The sequence below is a fragment of the Opisthocomus hoazin genome, chromosome 4 (genome assembly GCF_030867145.1).
Source record: "Opisthocomus hoazin isolate bOpiHoa1 chromosome 4, bOpiHoa1.hap1, whole genome shotgun sequence".
Classification (NCBI taxonomy): domain Eukaryota; kingdom Metazoa; phylum Chordata; class Aves; order Opisthocomiformes; family Opisthocomidae; genus Opisthocomus; species Opisthocomus hoazin.
Window position 1 is genome coordinate 66828510 of NC_134417.1, and position 15501 is coordinate 66844010.

General features: G+C 40.8%; 1 protein-coding gene across 5 annotated transcripts in view; it reads right to left on the reverse strand.

Moving 5' to 3' along the window:
- Positions 1-51: 51 nt before the first annotated feature.
- PPP1R9A (protein phosphatase 1 regulatory subunit 9A) overlaps positions 52-15501 on the reverse strand; it is a 158058-nt gene continuing 142608 nt past the window's right edge. For 2 of the 5 annotated variants that reach the window (XM_075419316.1, XM_075419315.1), the window contains exons 16-20: positions 13543-13741; positions 10813-10932; positions 8918-8941; positions 7602-7784; positions 52-6625 (exon numbers count right to left, since the gene is read on the reverse strand). In XM_075419316.1, the coding sequence (XP_075275431.1) occupies positions 6413-6625; positions 7602-7784; positions 8918-8941; positions 10813-10932; positions 13543-13741 (739 nt within the window). In that variant the 3' untranslated portion in view covers positions 52-6412. The remainder of the gene's footprint in view (positions 6626-7601; positions 7785-8917; positions 8942-10812; positions 10933-13542; positions 13742-15501) is intronic. The other 3 variants (XM_075419317.1, XM_075419318.1, XM_075419319.1) reach the window with 3 other exon arrangements.

Consider the following 15501-nt stretch of genomic DNA (forward strand, 5'->3'; position numbering starts at 1 on the left):
CGGAATGTCCAACAAACAGCCAGAAAAGTGAGGACTCGATACAAATTCTAATAAAGATTCAGGATTTCTCATTTTATTGCATTCGTTGTCTAACAACAATAATACTCATTGGCAAGAAATTTATTTACACTAACAAATTAAACCACAAGGCTTTGTTGTTTGTATTTAAACTGTAAGAAAACAAAGGGCCACCATGATGTTTTGTTTTAATGTCTCCCAATAACTAAATATTAACCAAAGTTATTTTGGGGAAAACTCAACAATCCAGATAAGTTCATATCAACCAAGCACAAGAGAACAAGCTCAGACATGGCACTACTGTGTCTTTCATGCAGATGATCAGACACCAAGATGTACAAACAAAAAGTTCAGGATAACATGCACTTCATATACATTGGACCTCTTTAAAAAAAAAAGAAAAGGAAAAGGAAAAAATCTGAAGCGCAACCACCTCTTCAACCATATAAAAAGAAACAATGTAAGAAGCCAATTTTTACAGTGAGCACAGTGCATTTTAGTCTTTCAGCTGCCTGCTCTCCTAGCGGTATGTCTAACACTTGTCAGTGACCAGTGAGTTACCATTGCAACAGGCCTGGAAAACACAAAAGCAGTTGTCCAAACAGTAAATGTGTATGGGAAAGTATAGAGTCAGAAAAGGTTCCCTGTGCACTTCCCACTTCCAGATGGGCTGGTTACACCTCATGTCTGGCGCCCTGGGACTGCCCTTCCCTTTGGATGGTTCTGCACTGGGGCCTGAACCCACTTCCACCGGTGTCAGTGACAAAGCTCCCACTGAGAACCCGGCAGGAGGCTCAGGGTTATGTGGGTTGGACCCAATCTCGTGAGCTGCGAGCCCTCCTCACCTCCCCTCGCTCGCGAAGAAGCAACCTGCCCAGCTCAGCAGAGCAGGTTCCACAAACCCTGTGGCTCGCTCCTGAGACAGTCCGAACTTCCCAAAGAAACGGGCAGCTCAAGGCACCACCACCAGACCTTCCAGTTCTTACTCTTGGCTTATCTTTCAAATCATTACTTAATGCCTATAATGAAAGTATCACAGTTAGTACTGCCAGTTAGTACCAGAAGGCTCATTTTATAATGAGGGATTGGAGGGCTCAATGTCACAAGTGAGGTGTCACAGCTTTGAAAAATCAGTTTTACAGGTGGAAAAAATACAGTAGAACGCATATGGGAGGTTAACGAAAGGGACTGTGCAATTGGCAGACGACCCACGCTCCACTGCAGTGAGTGGGTAAGCCACCTCGGATGTCACTCACAACCCCGCTCAAAAACGAGCTGCAGAAAGCGCTCCAATAGAAATCAGTCAGAGTTAAAAGTACAAAAAAAGGATTTCCTTCCTAGAATACTAAACCTCCAATAGATCAATCCTGCCAACCTCCCACCCCAAAACACCAACCCTAGAACAACACGCAGAAGGACCTGCAGAGGACCATTCTGTATATGGTTTTAACAAAACTTTAAAATCTTCTGGTTTGCAAAACACATAAAACCCCACAAGAAGAGAGTGAGCAAAGCGAGCAGCACAGACAGGGGTGAGCACGCCGGTGAGACCTAGGGAAAGCGCATTTCTCTTCCGAGGTCGCAGACAGCCCCGGGGCCCTCTGCCTACCGCACAGCCCCGTAGGGCACAGCTGCCTGCCTGCTAGATCCTGCTAGGGCACCGTAAATCCCTATGAACATCCGTGTGTGTACATATGGATGCACGCACACAAAACCCCACACATTTATTTCAAGAGGGAATCAAGCCACCGATCACTTCAACACTTCTAGAAAGACTGACTGATTTCATTATTTTCAATCCCTAATTTAACAAGACTAAACCAAAACCATGGAACTGCTCTGGGCACTCTGCCCATTTTGACTGTTAAAGACCTACAACTTCATTAAATCTGTGCCGCATTTTTCAAACGGCTGTTTTTTCAGTGTTTCGGACCACGACACAGGTTTCCTGAGGTTCTCAGGTGAGGGAGAGCACAGAATGAGGGAAGTGCTATTAAAGGGGTCCAGCCCCACTATCACTTCGTTTCATGATAGTGCAGGGGACAAGGTCACACCTAAACAAAGCAAGATCGGGTTTTGCTTTTGCCTCGACAGTATTTTCTCTCTGTAAACACATGGCTAAGAAATCAACACAAGACTTCATTCTTGCAAAGCTCCCCTAAATTTCAGCACCGAGAAACAGTACAGGCTGCAGTACAGATTCTGTGAAGAACTATAGCTGAATCTGTGCATACGTTTCCATTTGATTTTCAGTGTTGTGATGGTACCTGGAGTGGTGCTTCTTGGCCAAACACAACTAAACAATGATCCTCTTCCATCCTACTGTAGAACTCGATTCTGCACTAGTAACAAGAGTGGCATTTTTCTGTGACTTAAAAGTGGGACACCATTCATTCTCAAAAATCACATGACATTGCCCACCTCTTACTCACCAGCAGTGAGTCAGGAGGTGAAGGCGGAGCAGCTCAGGAGGACAGGAGGCTTTGAAGGAAGTGAAGTATGAGGAACCCTGATGCTCAGTGTCAAGCACCTCTGAATGTCAGTAAGAGCAAGCTTCAGAGGAAAGCTGCGCAGCAATTCTTGCAAAACCTCGATTCTTGGGGTATCCCTGCAGCAGAGTAGAATCCTAGCACAACAGAAACTGTTGCAAAAAAATTTAAAAAGTTAAAAAAAAGCAAAAGCATTTGTATACACTGAGATACAAACATCACTTCACTCTGTTCAGCTGCTTCTTACTGGCTTTTATTCCACTGAGCAATCCTAACCTATGATCTAGATCAGCAGCCCTGCGCAGAGCAGGTGGGTGAAATGCAGACAGCAGTGGGCAATACTCCGCGCGCTGCAGTGAACAGGTTGGACTCCTGCCTCACCTCCTGTCCTGATCTGCCCAGGCAGACTGAAATTGAATTGGGAGTTCTCACACGCAAGTCGCACAGCTGCAGCCCCCACGTGGGACAATACTAGCTGGAAGCGAGTAATGTCAGCACGTTTGGCTGATGTCGACAGAGCAAGGAGCCACCATTCTCTCCAGAATCTCAGTATAAACACTAGCTTTTGTAGGACTCAAGTAACCTGCAGTGTTGTATCTTTTATTTTCTATTTTTCAGAGTTCCATTTTTTGTTAATGCCCCTACCTTCCCCCTTTCAGAGGCTCGATATATCACAACATGGTAATGCCGCAGCAATGAGCAGAACTAGAGGTTACAGAACTGGCCTACCACCGTAGGCAGGGAGAAGTTAACGTCACCAGCCCGCTGCGGTCGCCTAGGCATAAAGATGACCCAGAAGGACGGCTCAAGGCATGGAAACCCCACACTGCCCGCACAGCGGTTCCAAGGTGGCCAGACCGGTCAGTGTACTCACAATTGCTTCAGCTCCACAAACAAATATGCAAAAGTAGGCAACAGTTACATTTTCAGATGAGCCAAAAGAGAAAGTCTTTCCAGTCACTTAGCATGGAATATTTGTTTCTTGTTATTACACAAAACCCCACATTAATCTGACTTAGAAGTGGTTTACATGAAGTTTAAGTTAAGAATGAGGAGACATTCGTATCTCCTGTTTCATATATGTCATTACACAATACAAGGGGGAAAAATGCAACACAACTTTAAAGGTCCTATAGAACAGTAATAAAAGTTTCAAACTGGTCTTTACGTCCGTTATCCAGTGGCATTTCTGCACGTCCCAAAAATGAGTTACCATACTTCATAAAAGGAACCACATAATCTCTTCTATCACAGAAAGAAGAGCAAAACTCTTGACATTGATTGGTTTGCTCAGTTTTCATGTGTTGATCAAAATGCATTTCATGGTTTTATTTTCAATTTAAGCTACTGTTTTTTTTTTAAGGTAGGTTGCTGGGTTTTTTTTAGTTCGAGAATAACAAAATAACATTACCACAAAGCAATAAAAAAATCCTGAAAGGACCTAAGTTGAGTTAGTTATTCTGCGGAACAAGAATCTGATTTATGAAGAGATTAACTAGGCACTGTTCTAAGCAGCAAGAAGGAAAACTCAATGCATAATGCCAAGCAGTCTGCTCAGGTTTCCAAGAAAACAAAGAACATAAAACTGGGACACCACCTTATATTACTATATACAACCACTTAAACGTTACTACAATGTAAACATAATTTAAAAAGAAAATCATCATCAAACGCATTTATCAACATTGTATTTAAAATATTAAATTTCCAGTTTCTTCCAGATAACTTCTCTTACTCAAATATAAATTGATAACCTCCTAAAATAACAGAATGCTAGCTTTACGAGGCTGTTAAACATTCGTATAGTTTCTCCTACAAAGAGTGCAGAAAGATTCACTGCAATGTAGAATACTTGTTAGCAAGTGTATTTTTTTGCTGGTGGTCTACCTCAAGAAAAATATCACAAGCCCTTAGAAATATCAGGAAGTATTTTTAATGGCAATTTCACTTTCAGATCTGAATAAAATATACATCAGAAACTTGCAGAAATTGGATTTGGAAGGAAAAATAAAGCTAATGCTAAGTAGATCTGTTGTGTATTAATTTTGAATGAACTAGGCTCTCTCAGTTTACAGAGCATTTTACATGTCAAAGAAATTACTAGGATCAAAAGAAATTTATCTATAAACATTGCACTCCAACTGTTTCAAATCTGAGCTTCAGGGAACTTTACAGACACAAATCTGAATGCCATAAAGTACAGAGCAGAAGAGAAGCCAAGCCAAACTAAAACATTTTCTTCAAAGGAATTCAATATTTGCATTTTTGAGGCCGGGAAATTTTTAAGTTCAAGATTCTAGCTTTGCACCAACATCTTAAACAATTTATGAGTTGGCATGACTAGGTGAAGACTGCAACTTCCAGGATGGTTCTCAACTGTAAATGCTGCTATGTAGTTAGCTTTGACTATAAAGCAGCAAGCTCATACCTCTAGCTTCTCGTGGATATCTGCCTGTTGTCTGTCCATCCTTTTGAAGAAATACTGAATATTTTACTACTGCTCTTAAAAGGCAGTAATACCATGCAGTGTGAGCTATACACGGCTTCTGTCATAGTGAAAACTACACAGCAGGCTTCGCTGATGGCCTCATATACCAAGAAAACACAAATCTCTGAAGGACGTAATACTGTTAAGCCATCAAAACATTCTGCAGCCTATGTCCAAAAATTCAGGCTTTGGTGGGCATATTCCTTAAACACATCAACCAAACAGTCAATATATGGCAGCTTTGGATTTACAACTGTCACCTCCATGGCAGCATTGATCTTAACAGCAATGTACTGAGTTTAATTTTAACCAGAATCCCTCGTCTTCCTCTTCTTAAAGTGCACTTCTGTAAAAACCGAAAATCTTCAGCAAACTCAAGTTTGATAATCGTTTCCAACAACAGCTTCATAACAGCACTCCACAAAGCTTATTCTCCCAATGCTTATTGGAGAATGAATCTGAAGATGTGGTGTTTTTCTTGGGGAAAAAAACCAAACCAACCCAAACCAAAATAAACCCAGTTTCCTGTTCAAAACACATGAAAAAGAAAGCGGAGTGTGCTATAAGAAAGTTGCCTACACACAGGGAGCACAATGAAATTTGTACAGATCTATATGCTGTGCTCTAGTTAGAAATTCATCCTTGCTCAGATATCTAAAGGATAAATGTTATCCTCAGATTTCTGTGTAAACCCACATAATCATTTAAGGCTTTGCCTCCTTCCTGGATTAACTATTGTACAGTTAACAGAAAGAGTATCACCTCCTGTCTTTCACCCAGGGGCAATATCAACTCTCCTGTCTTTATCTCCAGTGTATAAGAAGAAGTCACTGAACAGTTGAGTTTCCAGAGCAGTGTCGCTTCAAGGTCCTGACGCAAGGTGAAACTTACTCCAGTAGACGGAACTGAGTACCCAAACACCGCGAAGAAGCTGAACTTCCAGTTAGAAAGTTAAGTCAACTCTCATGGGACAGAGTACAACTCCTCTTGCCCAGCCAAAGAAACGTTCCCCAGTCGTTTCGACTGGCCATCCTACTCAGAAGGGGTGAAGCAGTGGACCATGCTCCTCGGCATCATGCTGGTTACTGAAGTGACCAAACACACAGAGCTCAATAGAGTAGTTTGGAAGGAAACACCGCCACACAAATATGAAATCTGTTAGCTGTCCACAACAACAAAACAAACCGAGGGGCTGGGGGTTGTTTCACATGGCAACAACAACGAGCGTGAACTGGATATGCAGGAAAATAAAACTACACCATATAAATTTCCCTAGTCATTCTATGCATAGCCCCATTTCTCTGTACTCACTCCTGTGTAACAAATGCAAGAAAGCTGAAGGGGCACCAGAGTGGATATAAGTTTCCTCTTCCCTGGAAGTGCCTCCACTTTCCTACCGCAGCAGCACTTCTGCTCATCACTGCTCATTAGTGCCCTCTGTTGCACCTGATGAAGACTTCTCTGTTTTCTTCGATTTCCTCTGCAGTTGCTCTTGTTCCTTCTTCCGAAGCTTTTCCCTTTGCTTTTCCATTTTCTCTTGAGCTTTGCGAGCTTTCTCCAGGGATACTTTCATTTCCTTTAGCTTTTTTTTAATGATTGCTCTGTCCTGGGAAGATGTTATACCAAGAGCCTGAGGTGGAGAAAACGAAATTTAAAAAGAAAAATAATTTCCTACAGTTTAATCTATCGTAATTTTTTTCACATTCTAGTAATAACTCTTCTTAGGTAGAAGACTATAACAACTAAGCAAATCTGAGACAGACTCAGATACATTACTGATGTGGAAGTAATATACTTCTGTACTACTTTTCATGCCTTCCACTTCTAGAACATTAAAGAATTAGATCACATTGCCGTCACCAATGTTGATTTCATTGACCAAATGAGGCAAATAAAGATTAAACTATTAGCCTGTAGTCATCTAAGTTTACGTACAACAACACTTCCCAATTCTCACTGCTATGCCTTAGTCAAAAGTTCACTTGCTCTCTTCTAAAACCCCTCGAGTTAGTGAAATGCCGGCAAAAAGATTCAGAAAGGAAAGACCAAACATTGACTTTCGGGCATACCGAGCCTCCCACGACTCCCTCCTATCATTATTTTTCACAAAAGTGGGCTCGTATTTTCACTACAAGAAACAGTTCATACTTTATACCTCAGAACTGCATTTAGTTCTAACATAGTACAATCGGTATCAGCTTATGCCTCCAGTATCCTAGTAATCTATTTTTCAGTTGCTACTTCTGATGTATTTCTATTTACTATTTTCTCTGAATCATCCTTCTGCAAAACAGAGCTGGACGAGAAATACGTGCATACAAATACCACTTCTACATCCTGCTATATGATTTATGCATGCAAGCATGGGTACGTTATATACACCCAGTTTTCACAAAGCAAGTGCTCTCTACTTCTGAAGCTTCTGAATCCACGTGCATATGGGAATTTGTGTTGCTGTGGTTTTATCTCTGTGTTTATTATTCTGGTCCATCACCACCCCCCACATAGGAATTCTCTGCTTTCTGGCCGAATTCTTCGTTCCTTTAAGATTACCTAAAGTGACAATAAATACTACAGCCAGTCTTGAAGTCCAGTCAGTCAATTACCTTGAGCTTACTCCCATCCAGCTGCAGGAGATGCTCCCCATTAATGTTTTGGACACTGAATTCGGAAACGTACTGCTCGAGGTTCAGGCTCATTAGCCAGTGGGAAACCTGCTGCACGCTCCACTCCTGAACAGCGCGGCTCTGGCACTGACCGTGCTTAGGAGACTGGCCATCGTCAAGGATCTGTGACGAGAACAGGCTGCATTATTATTAATAGGGTAACGGGTGAGTAACAACATTCTTCTGTACAAACCGCCAGCATCAGAGCAGAGGTATTTGTTCTGTCTCTACACGACGATAGTAACAACATCACGCCGCTATACTACATCTGTATCTAACCAGGTATCTAAGAATTGGTACAAGGCACCCAAAAAGTCTTCTCTCTATAAACAGAAGAAGAAAAAGGAACTGGCATTCCTTTTAACACAAACAGGGACTGAAATGGTCACGTGGCACAATTCAAAACGTATGCTCCCATTCCCTCGCAAGATTTTTATCCTTCAAATCAGAATGTTTCTAAAGGATGCAATGAATTCTGCATTCCACTTCCCGGGCTCATTAGATCTTTAAAATATAAAACAAGAAACTCAGCAGGGAAAAAGACTCCGAAAACCACTCTAAAGTTCAAAGTGATGACATCAAACAGCCAGTGAGATGCACGCTATCCATGGCGGACTATGAGACGACACAGAGGAGCGGTGAGGAACGCACAGCGATCCCGCAGCCCTGGCCAGCACCAGGAGGGGCAGGTGGGGTGTCAGCTGCAGGGGGCACCCCCAGGTCCCTGCTCTGCCACTCGATTCCACCCAGGGGTACGCCAGTGGGGCCTGAAACAAAAGCTACTCTGTCCCAGCCACGGTCAGCAAAGCAGCTGCTACAGGCTGCAGCTGCTGTCTGCTGTTAGAGCAGCTCTTACACCGGGTTTGACGATGCTGGGAGCTCTCTCCGCTTCTGGCTGGCCAGTTCTCAGGGCAGGGGAAAAGACGGTTTAAGCACTATCTTCTCCTTCTGCTGTTGCCAGCAGGAGCTCAATGCAGCTGATGCTTGGCCCGGTGGATTTGCTCCGACACAGACCCTCCTCCCCCTTCCAGCACAGCACAAAAACTGCAGTCTGCTACGGCCTTGAAAACTCTTAGCAGAAAGGAGAGGGGAACTGAAGACAAGGAGAGAGGAGGCAGTGACATCTGCGTGTCGTGCTCAAACAAGGGGGTTTGCCACACAACACCGCCAGACAAGAAACGTAAATCTGCAAATGAGACGGTACGTCGCCACGCGATGGTCACACGATTCACCACAACAGCACACTAGTATCTCACCTCATCATCAATCATATCCAGGCTCTGAGTGAGGGAGCAACAAAGAAATGGGAAAGAAAAGCATTATAGAAACAAAATACAGAACATGTAACAGCATGTAAAAGTTCAGGCAAGGGCAGCACTGAGATTGGCAAACAGATATGGCTACTCAAAACCAAAGAGATTTCGTTAAAAAAAAATCATTTCCAGAAGCAGAGAGGTTATGTTGAAAGCTCAGCACACACATGATTTGGCAGCTACACCTGAGACTGTGCCAGCGAAATCCCCTTGGAATTCCTGGTCTTGACACCCTAGAGCCGGTGGAAACCTTCCTGATGGTTCCAACTGCAAGAGCAAAAGCTCCTTTATTAGAGGAGAACAACCTGCAAGAACTGGGCTCCCTCCCCACCTTTTCAGTTTTTTCGTCTCCTTCAAATCATCGCGTCAGATCTGCCAGAGGAGCCTGAGCGAAGGAGTGCTCGCAGCAAGACGCTAAGCAAGGCTGAAGAGCAACGCTGGCCTAATCCCCTGCAAGGGTGGCTGTGGGGGCTTCCACTGCAGCTCCTGCTGAACACGCTGCCTGATTCAGAGGCTGCCATTTGGTGCGCAGCAGAGGATGGAGAAAACACATTCATTTCTATAGACCTGTTCAGGCTTCAGAAGTGATAGAGAGCTGAACAAGCAAAATGAAAGCATTTTCAAGCTTTTAATTCAATACCACTGGGAGCAGGGTATTGTCACAATAAAATACGTAATACAAGGGGAATGAAACATGCTAAGAGAATGAGATGTACTCTCAAGATAGTATTAATACTAAATAAAGTGTAAATGATGACTTTGTTATTTTCATAAATTCACAGAATATACAGACCTGTCTGCACTGTCCTATGATTCTTATAAATTTTTGCCCTTTATTACCTGCAGTAAGTAACCTCTCAAGGATGGCTAGGTTTGTAGACTTGCATTATAGCAAATGAGCTTGCACAGAACAGCTCTCATTCTTTAAACCCATGCAAAGCATGCAGGCATTAACAGAACAAACCTAACTACCATAAAAAAATAAGACTTAGATACTTCCAAGTTCCTCCTCTCTCTAAAAAAACCCTGGCTCAAACCTCACATGAAAAATGTGAAGTTTTTACGGAGTCTTTGTAAAGGCACAGGTTTCCTGAGTCCACAGGACACATTGGCAGCTACTGTCAAACTGTGCAGCTTCACTGACAACCAAGTCACAAAGTTAGTATCATAAGAAAAGTATTTTCAATATATCATATTCAGTTCAATTATTTCACCAATTTACAGGGTTAGGAATGCTTTTGCATATTATGATTGTTTGAAAAAACTGGTTTGAAGTAACTGAATTCAAATCCACTGTGCAAAGCAAGCACGAAGAATGTGAAGTGGATTAATATATATATATATGTTCTAACCAACACCATACATTCAAGTACAGTAACATACAATTACTGCATATACAGGTCATTATCATTTTCATGTATCACGGTAAATATCAGTTTGGGTGAGGGTGCCTTACATCTCAACTATATTTACCAAACTATACTGTACGTTTATTATCTCAAAATTGTCTCAGTTCAGTCTAGTTTAGCGTATGTGTATATATATCTATAGGTCCACATGTATGTATCTAGAATGTAGGAAAAACATACTGAAATGTGTGAGGATATAGCAACTCTTAGGAAAACAACTGGATTCTACTTTCCTATGATAACACCATAGGACCTTCAAGTCATTATTATATGAACAAGAAAAATCATAACCTTGAAGCCAAGATTAATTTTCTTCTCCCATTCTACTGCCTAAAAAATATCCCTTTATTATTTGAATAATTATTAAGCAAAAGGCCATGGCAGAAAGAAAACAACTATTTCCCACCTTAAACAATTTAATCAGCATACCTCATCCGATGACAGCGCTAAGGAGTGCGAGAAACCTGGGGTTTTAGGTTCTGCTCCTAAACCGCTCAAATCAGCCGAACTTGTGCTGCTGGGACTGAAATCATCATTGAATGTGAAATTCTGTGGAGAAAAAGATGAGTTAGAATGAACAAACAATCTCATATGTACATCTAAAAGGGAAATCTGCTTTCTGTCTTCCAGGTTGACACAGTTCAGGAGTGATTTCAGTCATTTACCAAACCAGTTACAATACGCATGAGGAAGCCTAATTTTTACTATTGTTAACATTTATAGAATGCACAGTATTTTTACCACTGCATAGTTCAAGAGACACCTTTGCCATCCTAATGCCTCAATGAATAGCAAAGGGGTCTGAAAGCAATTTCCAGACTCCCTCTTAAGATGCTGGCTCTCATCGTGGACCTAAATTACTGCTTCCGCGGGTTAATCACTAGCAGTTTACTGTCCTCCACATATTTAGGACAAGCGTAGCACAGGCAGTAGCACAAAGAATAGAACAGACGATTAATTAGCAGAGAGAAGTGAAAACTGCTATTGAAAGAGCAAGGAGAACATGCTGTGAATCCATTTCTGAGTCCCAAATAATCTCCTAGAAAAGTGAAAGGATCTTCCCTCTTTGCCTATACCTTTAGAAAAAAATGAAATTGAAAGTAAAAGAGATCTTTGGATATTTGATGTTATTTACTGTAATAATAACCATAAAACAAACACTGTTTTTTCTTAACAATGCAATGACAGACATCACACCTTCTAGCAAAGAACAGCAAAAGCGTGCACATATTTTCCAGGAATACAGCAAAATTACCATCAGAAGAAGACAAAAATTAACAAATATTTCACATTAGAGTGAGAACCATAAAAAACCAAAATTTTTAAAAAATAAAGGACACCATGATAGTCCATTTAAATTGAATATATAGTTGATGATACGGAGACCTCTAATCTCTACTCTAACATCTAAATGAGTATCAAATGCATCTCACCTTTGAAATTCAATTTAAAAAAAAATGGATCCAAACATCAAAACCAAAAAGAACACCAAAAAAGTTATCCTTTTATCTCCCTCAAAGATGTTTGACCTATCTTTCCTGAAAACAAGAAGTCTTCCAAAAATATCAAGTGTTGGTCCTTTTAGTTTTGCTAGAAATCCAACTAAATATTGGCATCACGCTGTGCTTTAAAAACCTGAATAGCAGTACAGGAACTGTTAATTTAGGAGCCCGTAAACTTCACAGAGAACATCAAAATGCTTTTGTGACCAGTTTCCTCACACCTACGTTTAGAATTCCTGTTCTGCATTTCCGAGCTCTACAGAGGAGAAGAAAATCCAAGCAGCTTCCTTAATATGCAAACTTCTAGCCCCCACAGCATTCTTAGGCCAGGAGTTCAGCAGCTCTACCTCCTGTTGTGTGAAAAACATCTTTACCAAGTACTGATTTTTCTTTCACCTCTATTTTGTACAAGCTTCAGCCTTATTATGAATTTCAGTCTTTAAAATTCAATTTTCTATAGGAAAAACACAAGATAACCAAGGGCGGCTAATAATTATGTTAGCGGGAAAAAAACCCAAACCAAACCCTCAACCTAATACTAACTGAAAAAGGGGGTTCTTTTTTTCCCCATTTGAAAATTGTTTTTATACCATGTTTATTTAAAGGCACAAATAGGATTTACATGTCTAATCCTAATCTTTCTTTTTCAGAAGAAACCAGATAACCTATTAGTTTCTCTTTCACCTTCAGAGATTTCATCTGTGGTCTTCCCTGTCAGTCTGATTTGGACTGGTAGCCTTGTGTTGCTCTCCCTGCCATATAACACAACCACAGCTATGACCCTGCAGAGCTTGGTGCACAGCAGAAGTAAGGTGTCACCAGCTTTTGGCACCACAAGAGTAAGAAATGCCTGTGAAAACTGCTATTATGCACAATCATGTGTTTGCAGAAGACAGAGAAATTAGATTTCTGATTCATAGTCCTGTACATAAAGTTGAGAACCGTATCTGTCTCTTTTTACCAGCCCAATATAAAAAGCCAACTGCTACAAGTTATAAGAAGATAAAGGCAGAGAAATATTTTCCAGAAGTGAAAATAAACATGAAAAAGCTAAGTATATTACTATAACTAAGGGTTATTTAAGGAGTTATCATGCTGAAACATTCATGCACATAGAAAGGAATCACACAGATGTATTAAATTGCAATAGTTCATATTTACAGTTCAAGCATCTTCATATATAGAATTAAATCCAACATCCAGCATGCATGACAAACAGATTTCATTACTGGGGGAAAAAAGGCAGATGACTGACAGCATACAGCATTTCTTCGCTTGCAAACATCTCATTTGAACATGGGTAGGTATTCCCACAATCAGTCCTGAAGAATGCAGAAAATATCTATAATTGAATACACAAATCTAGCATTTGTTCAGTGGATCCAAATGCTAATTTCCACTGGCACCACTTGCTTTTGTTACGGTACAGCACACCACAGTTAGTTTACTGAATTAATGTACATTAAGACAGAGTAAAAAGGTAGAATGTGGAATGGTACAATGACAGAGATGTTCCGTTCGGATGAGCTTTTACGGTACAATGAACACCATGCACTGTTTATTGTAGTAGTCACATATTGGCCTGTTCTTTTTCCAGAAACATGAAGCCAATTATGCCACTCAACACAGCGGGAATAAGGTAGTTTTTATTTTCTACCTTTGACCCTTTTTTAGCTGGACTTATATTTTCAGAGGAAGGTTCAGTTGAGCTGGTAGGCGATGGCAGGTTGCTAGAAGAATTGGATCCCTTGCCACTCTCTCCATACCATGTGAACGGTACACAGCGTGGGAGAGAAGAGGATCGCTCTGCTAAAGATTTAGTGTTTGCTAATTTCTGCAGCATCTCTCTGGTGGTCCTGTTTAAGAAAAAGGAGTGGGAATATGTGTTAAGAGAAAACAGAATGCGACAGAGGCAGTTAATTGTAAAAAGAGTGACATTCCCTGTAGCTGTGACTAAAGAACTGAGTGGCATGCAGCTGGCAGGGGCATGCCTGAAATCTCTCTTTCAGCAAAAGAAGAAAAAAGTGGGTTCTTCTGATTCTTTTTCTAACTCAAGCTCTCTTAGACAACAAGCACCCAGCAAACGGAGACAGACGCCAGCTGAAAATGCCTGTACTCCTGCCGTTTGGATGTGAACCAAATTGGCCCCAGCCAAGAAGCCACATGTTGTACTGGTGCATTGCTGAGCCCCAGTGGTACCTCAGCATGATCAAACAGATTAGACTCAGCACTGACCCAAGCGGGCTCTGGTTCTCAGAGAAGGTCTGGCTTGGATTTCGAGCACAGGCAGAATGAAGCAGGTGCGTCTGTATCCATCGTGCCGTTGTTACAACAGCTAAATACTGATAGAGTATTATTATCTTGATTTTAAAGTTATCAAATATAAATAATATTAATATAGAAAAATGAAATAAACACCTATGTGATATTATCAGATTCTCTCTTTGTAGTAACAAAGATTGCAGTGGATCAAGGCAAAGGTAACATTTCTAAAATAAAATGCCTAAATTATTCACTAAATATGTCAACAGTACAGTATGTAAATTAAAAGTAACTATGCAAATTGTCTGCCTTGAAGAACTTATGCATATGTCATGTTCTCATATTACTTCTATCAGTGTATGTATTACTGTTTCAGAGCATTAAACTTCTACTGCTCTTTGCAGCCACCTGCAAATTGCACTTGTGTAAATCTCCCCTGAACTTCTACCTTCTGGACAGCTTCTACATCATTATTAACATAATCACCAGAGCTTTGTATATGGTGAAGCCTCTTTTCTGTATGGATGGAACTGAGCTTGTCAAAGGGCCCCCACCCACAGAAGCAGAATCATCCCTCCCTCTCTTTGGCTACATAAAGAAAGGTAGATGTGTCTGACCAAGTCCTGTACTCCTCCCTCATCCTCTAGTCTTGCTTGAAAGTAGAAAGAAAAAATGAATGATGTTGCCCAAATCACCTAGCATCAGGCAGGAGAATATGTGCTTCTTACTTAAACGGGGAATTTTTTATAAATGTAACATTAGTGGCAGTCTTAGGAAATAATTCAGGATTTTATTTACAGATCCTGAGTGCTATTTTTTGGCAATGGCAAAATAATGCATGCAACATCTATCTGACAGCGTGGTTAATTCTACATCAATCAGTTGCTGTAATGGACATAACTGTAACAGGATGCTGTCTTTTGATTATCACCTTCCTTCTTTCAAAGAGCGTACACAGCTTTGGACTGTAGAGAAAACATCCTCACATTTTTTCTGAGGTAAACTCTTTGGAGTTAGTAACAAAGGAAGTGACAATGGGTGCTTAAAAAATTATACTGAAATAATAACATTCCAGTTTGCAGAGGCACAGTGAGAATTACAAATGCTTACAAATTGTGACTTTGAAAGCAGTATTCAACTTTGCTTTCACTAACAGTATACAAACTCAGAAATATTAGCAAACAATAAAAATAACTGATTTATCAAATGGTCTAATATGCAACTGATCTCTCTACACTGAGATATGCTTTCTCTAAGGAAGATAACTATGGTATCTCACAGACCTCTGCAACATACTACGTTGGTATACGGAACACATCAAGTTCTTACAAACAAGTATTACATTCATTTCCCC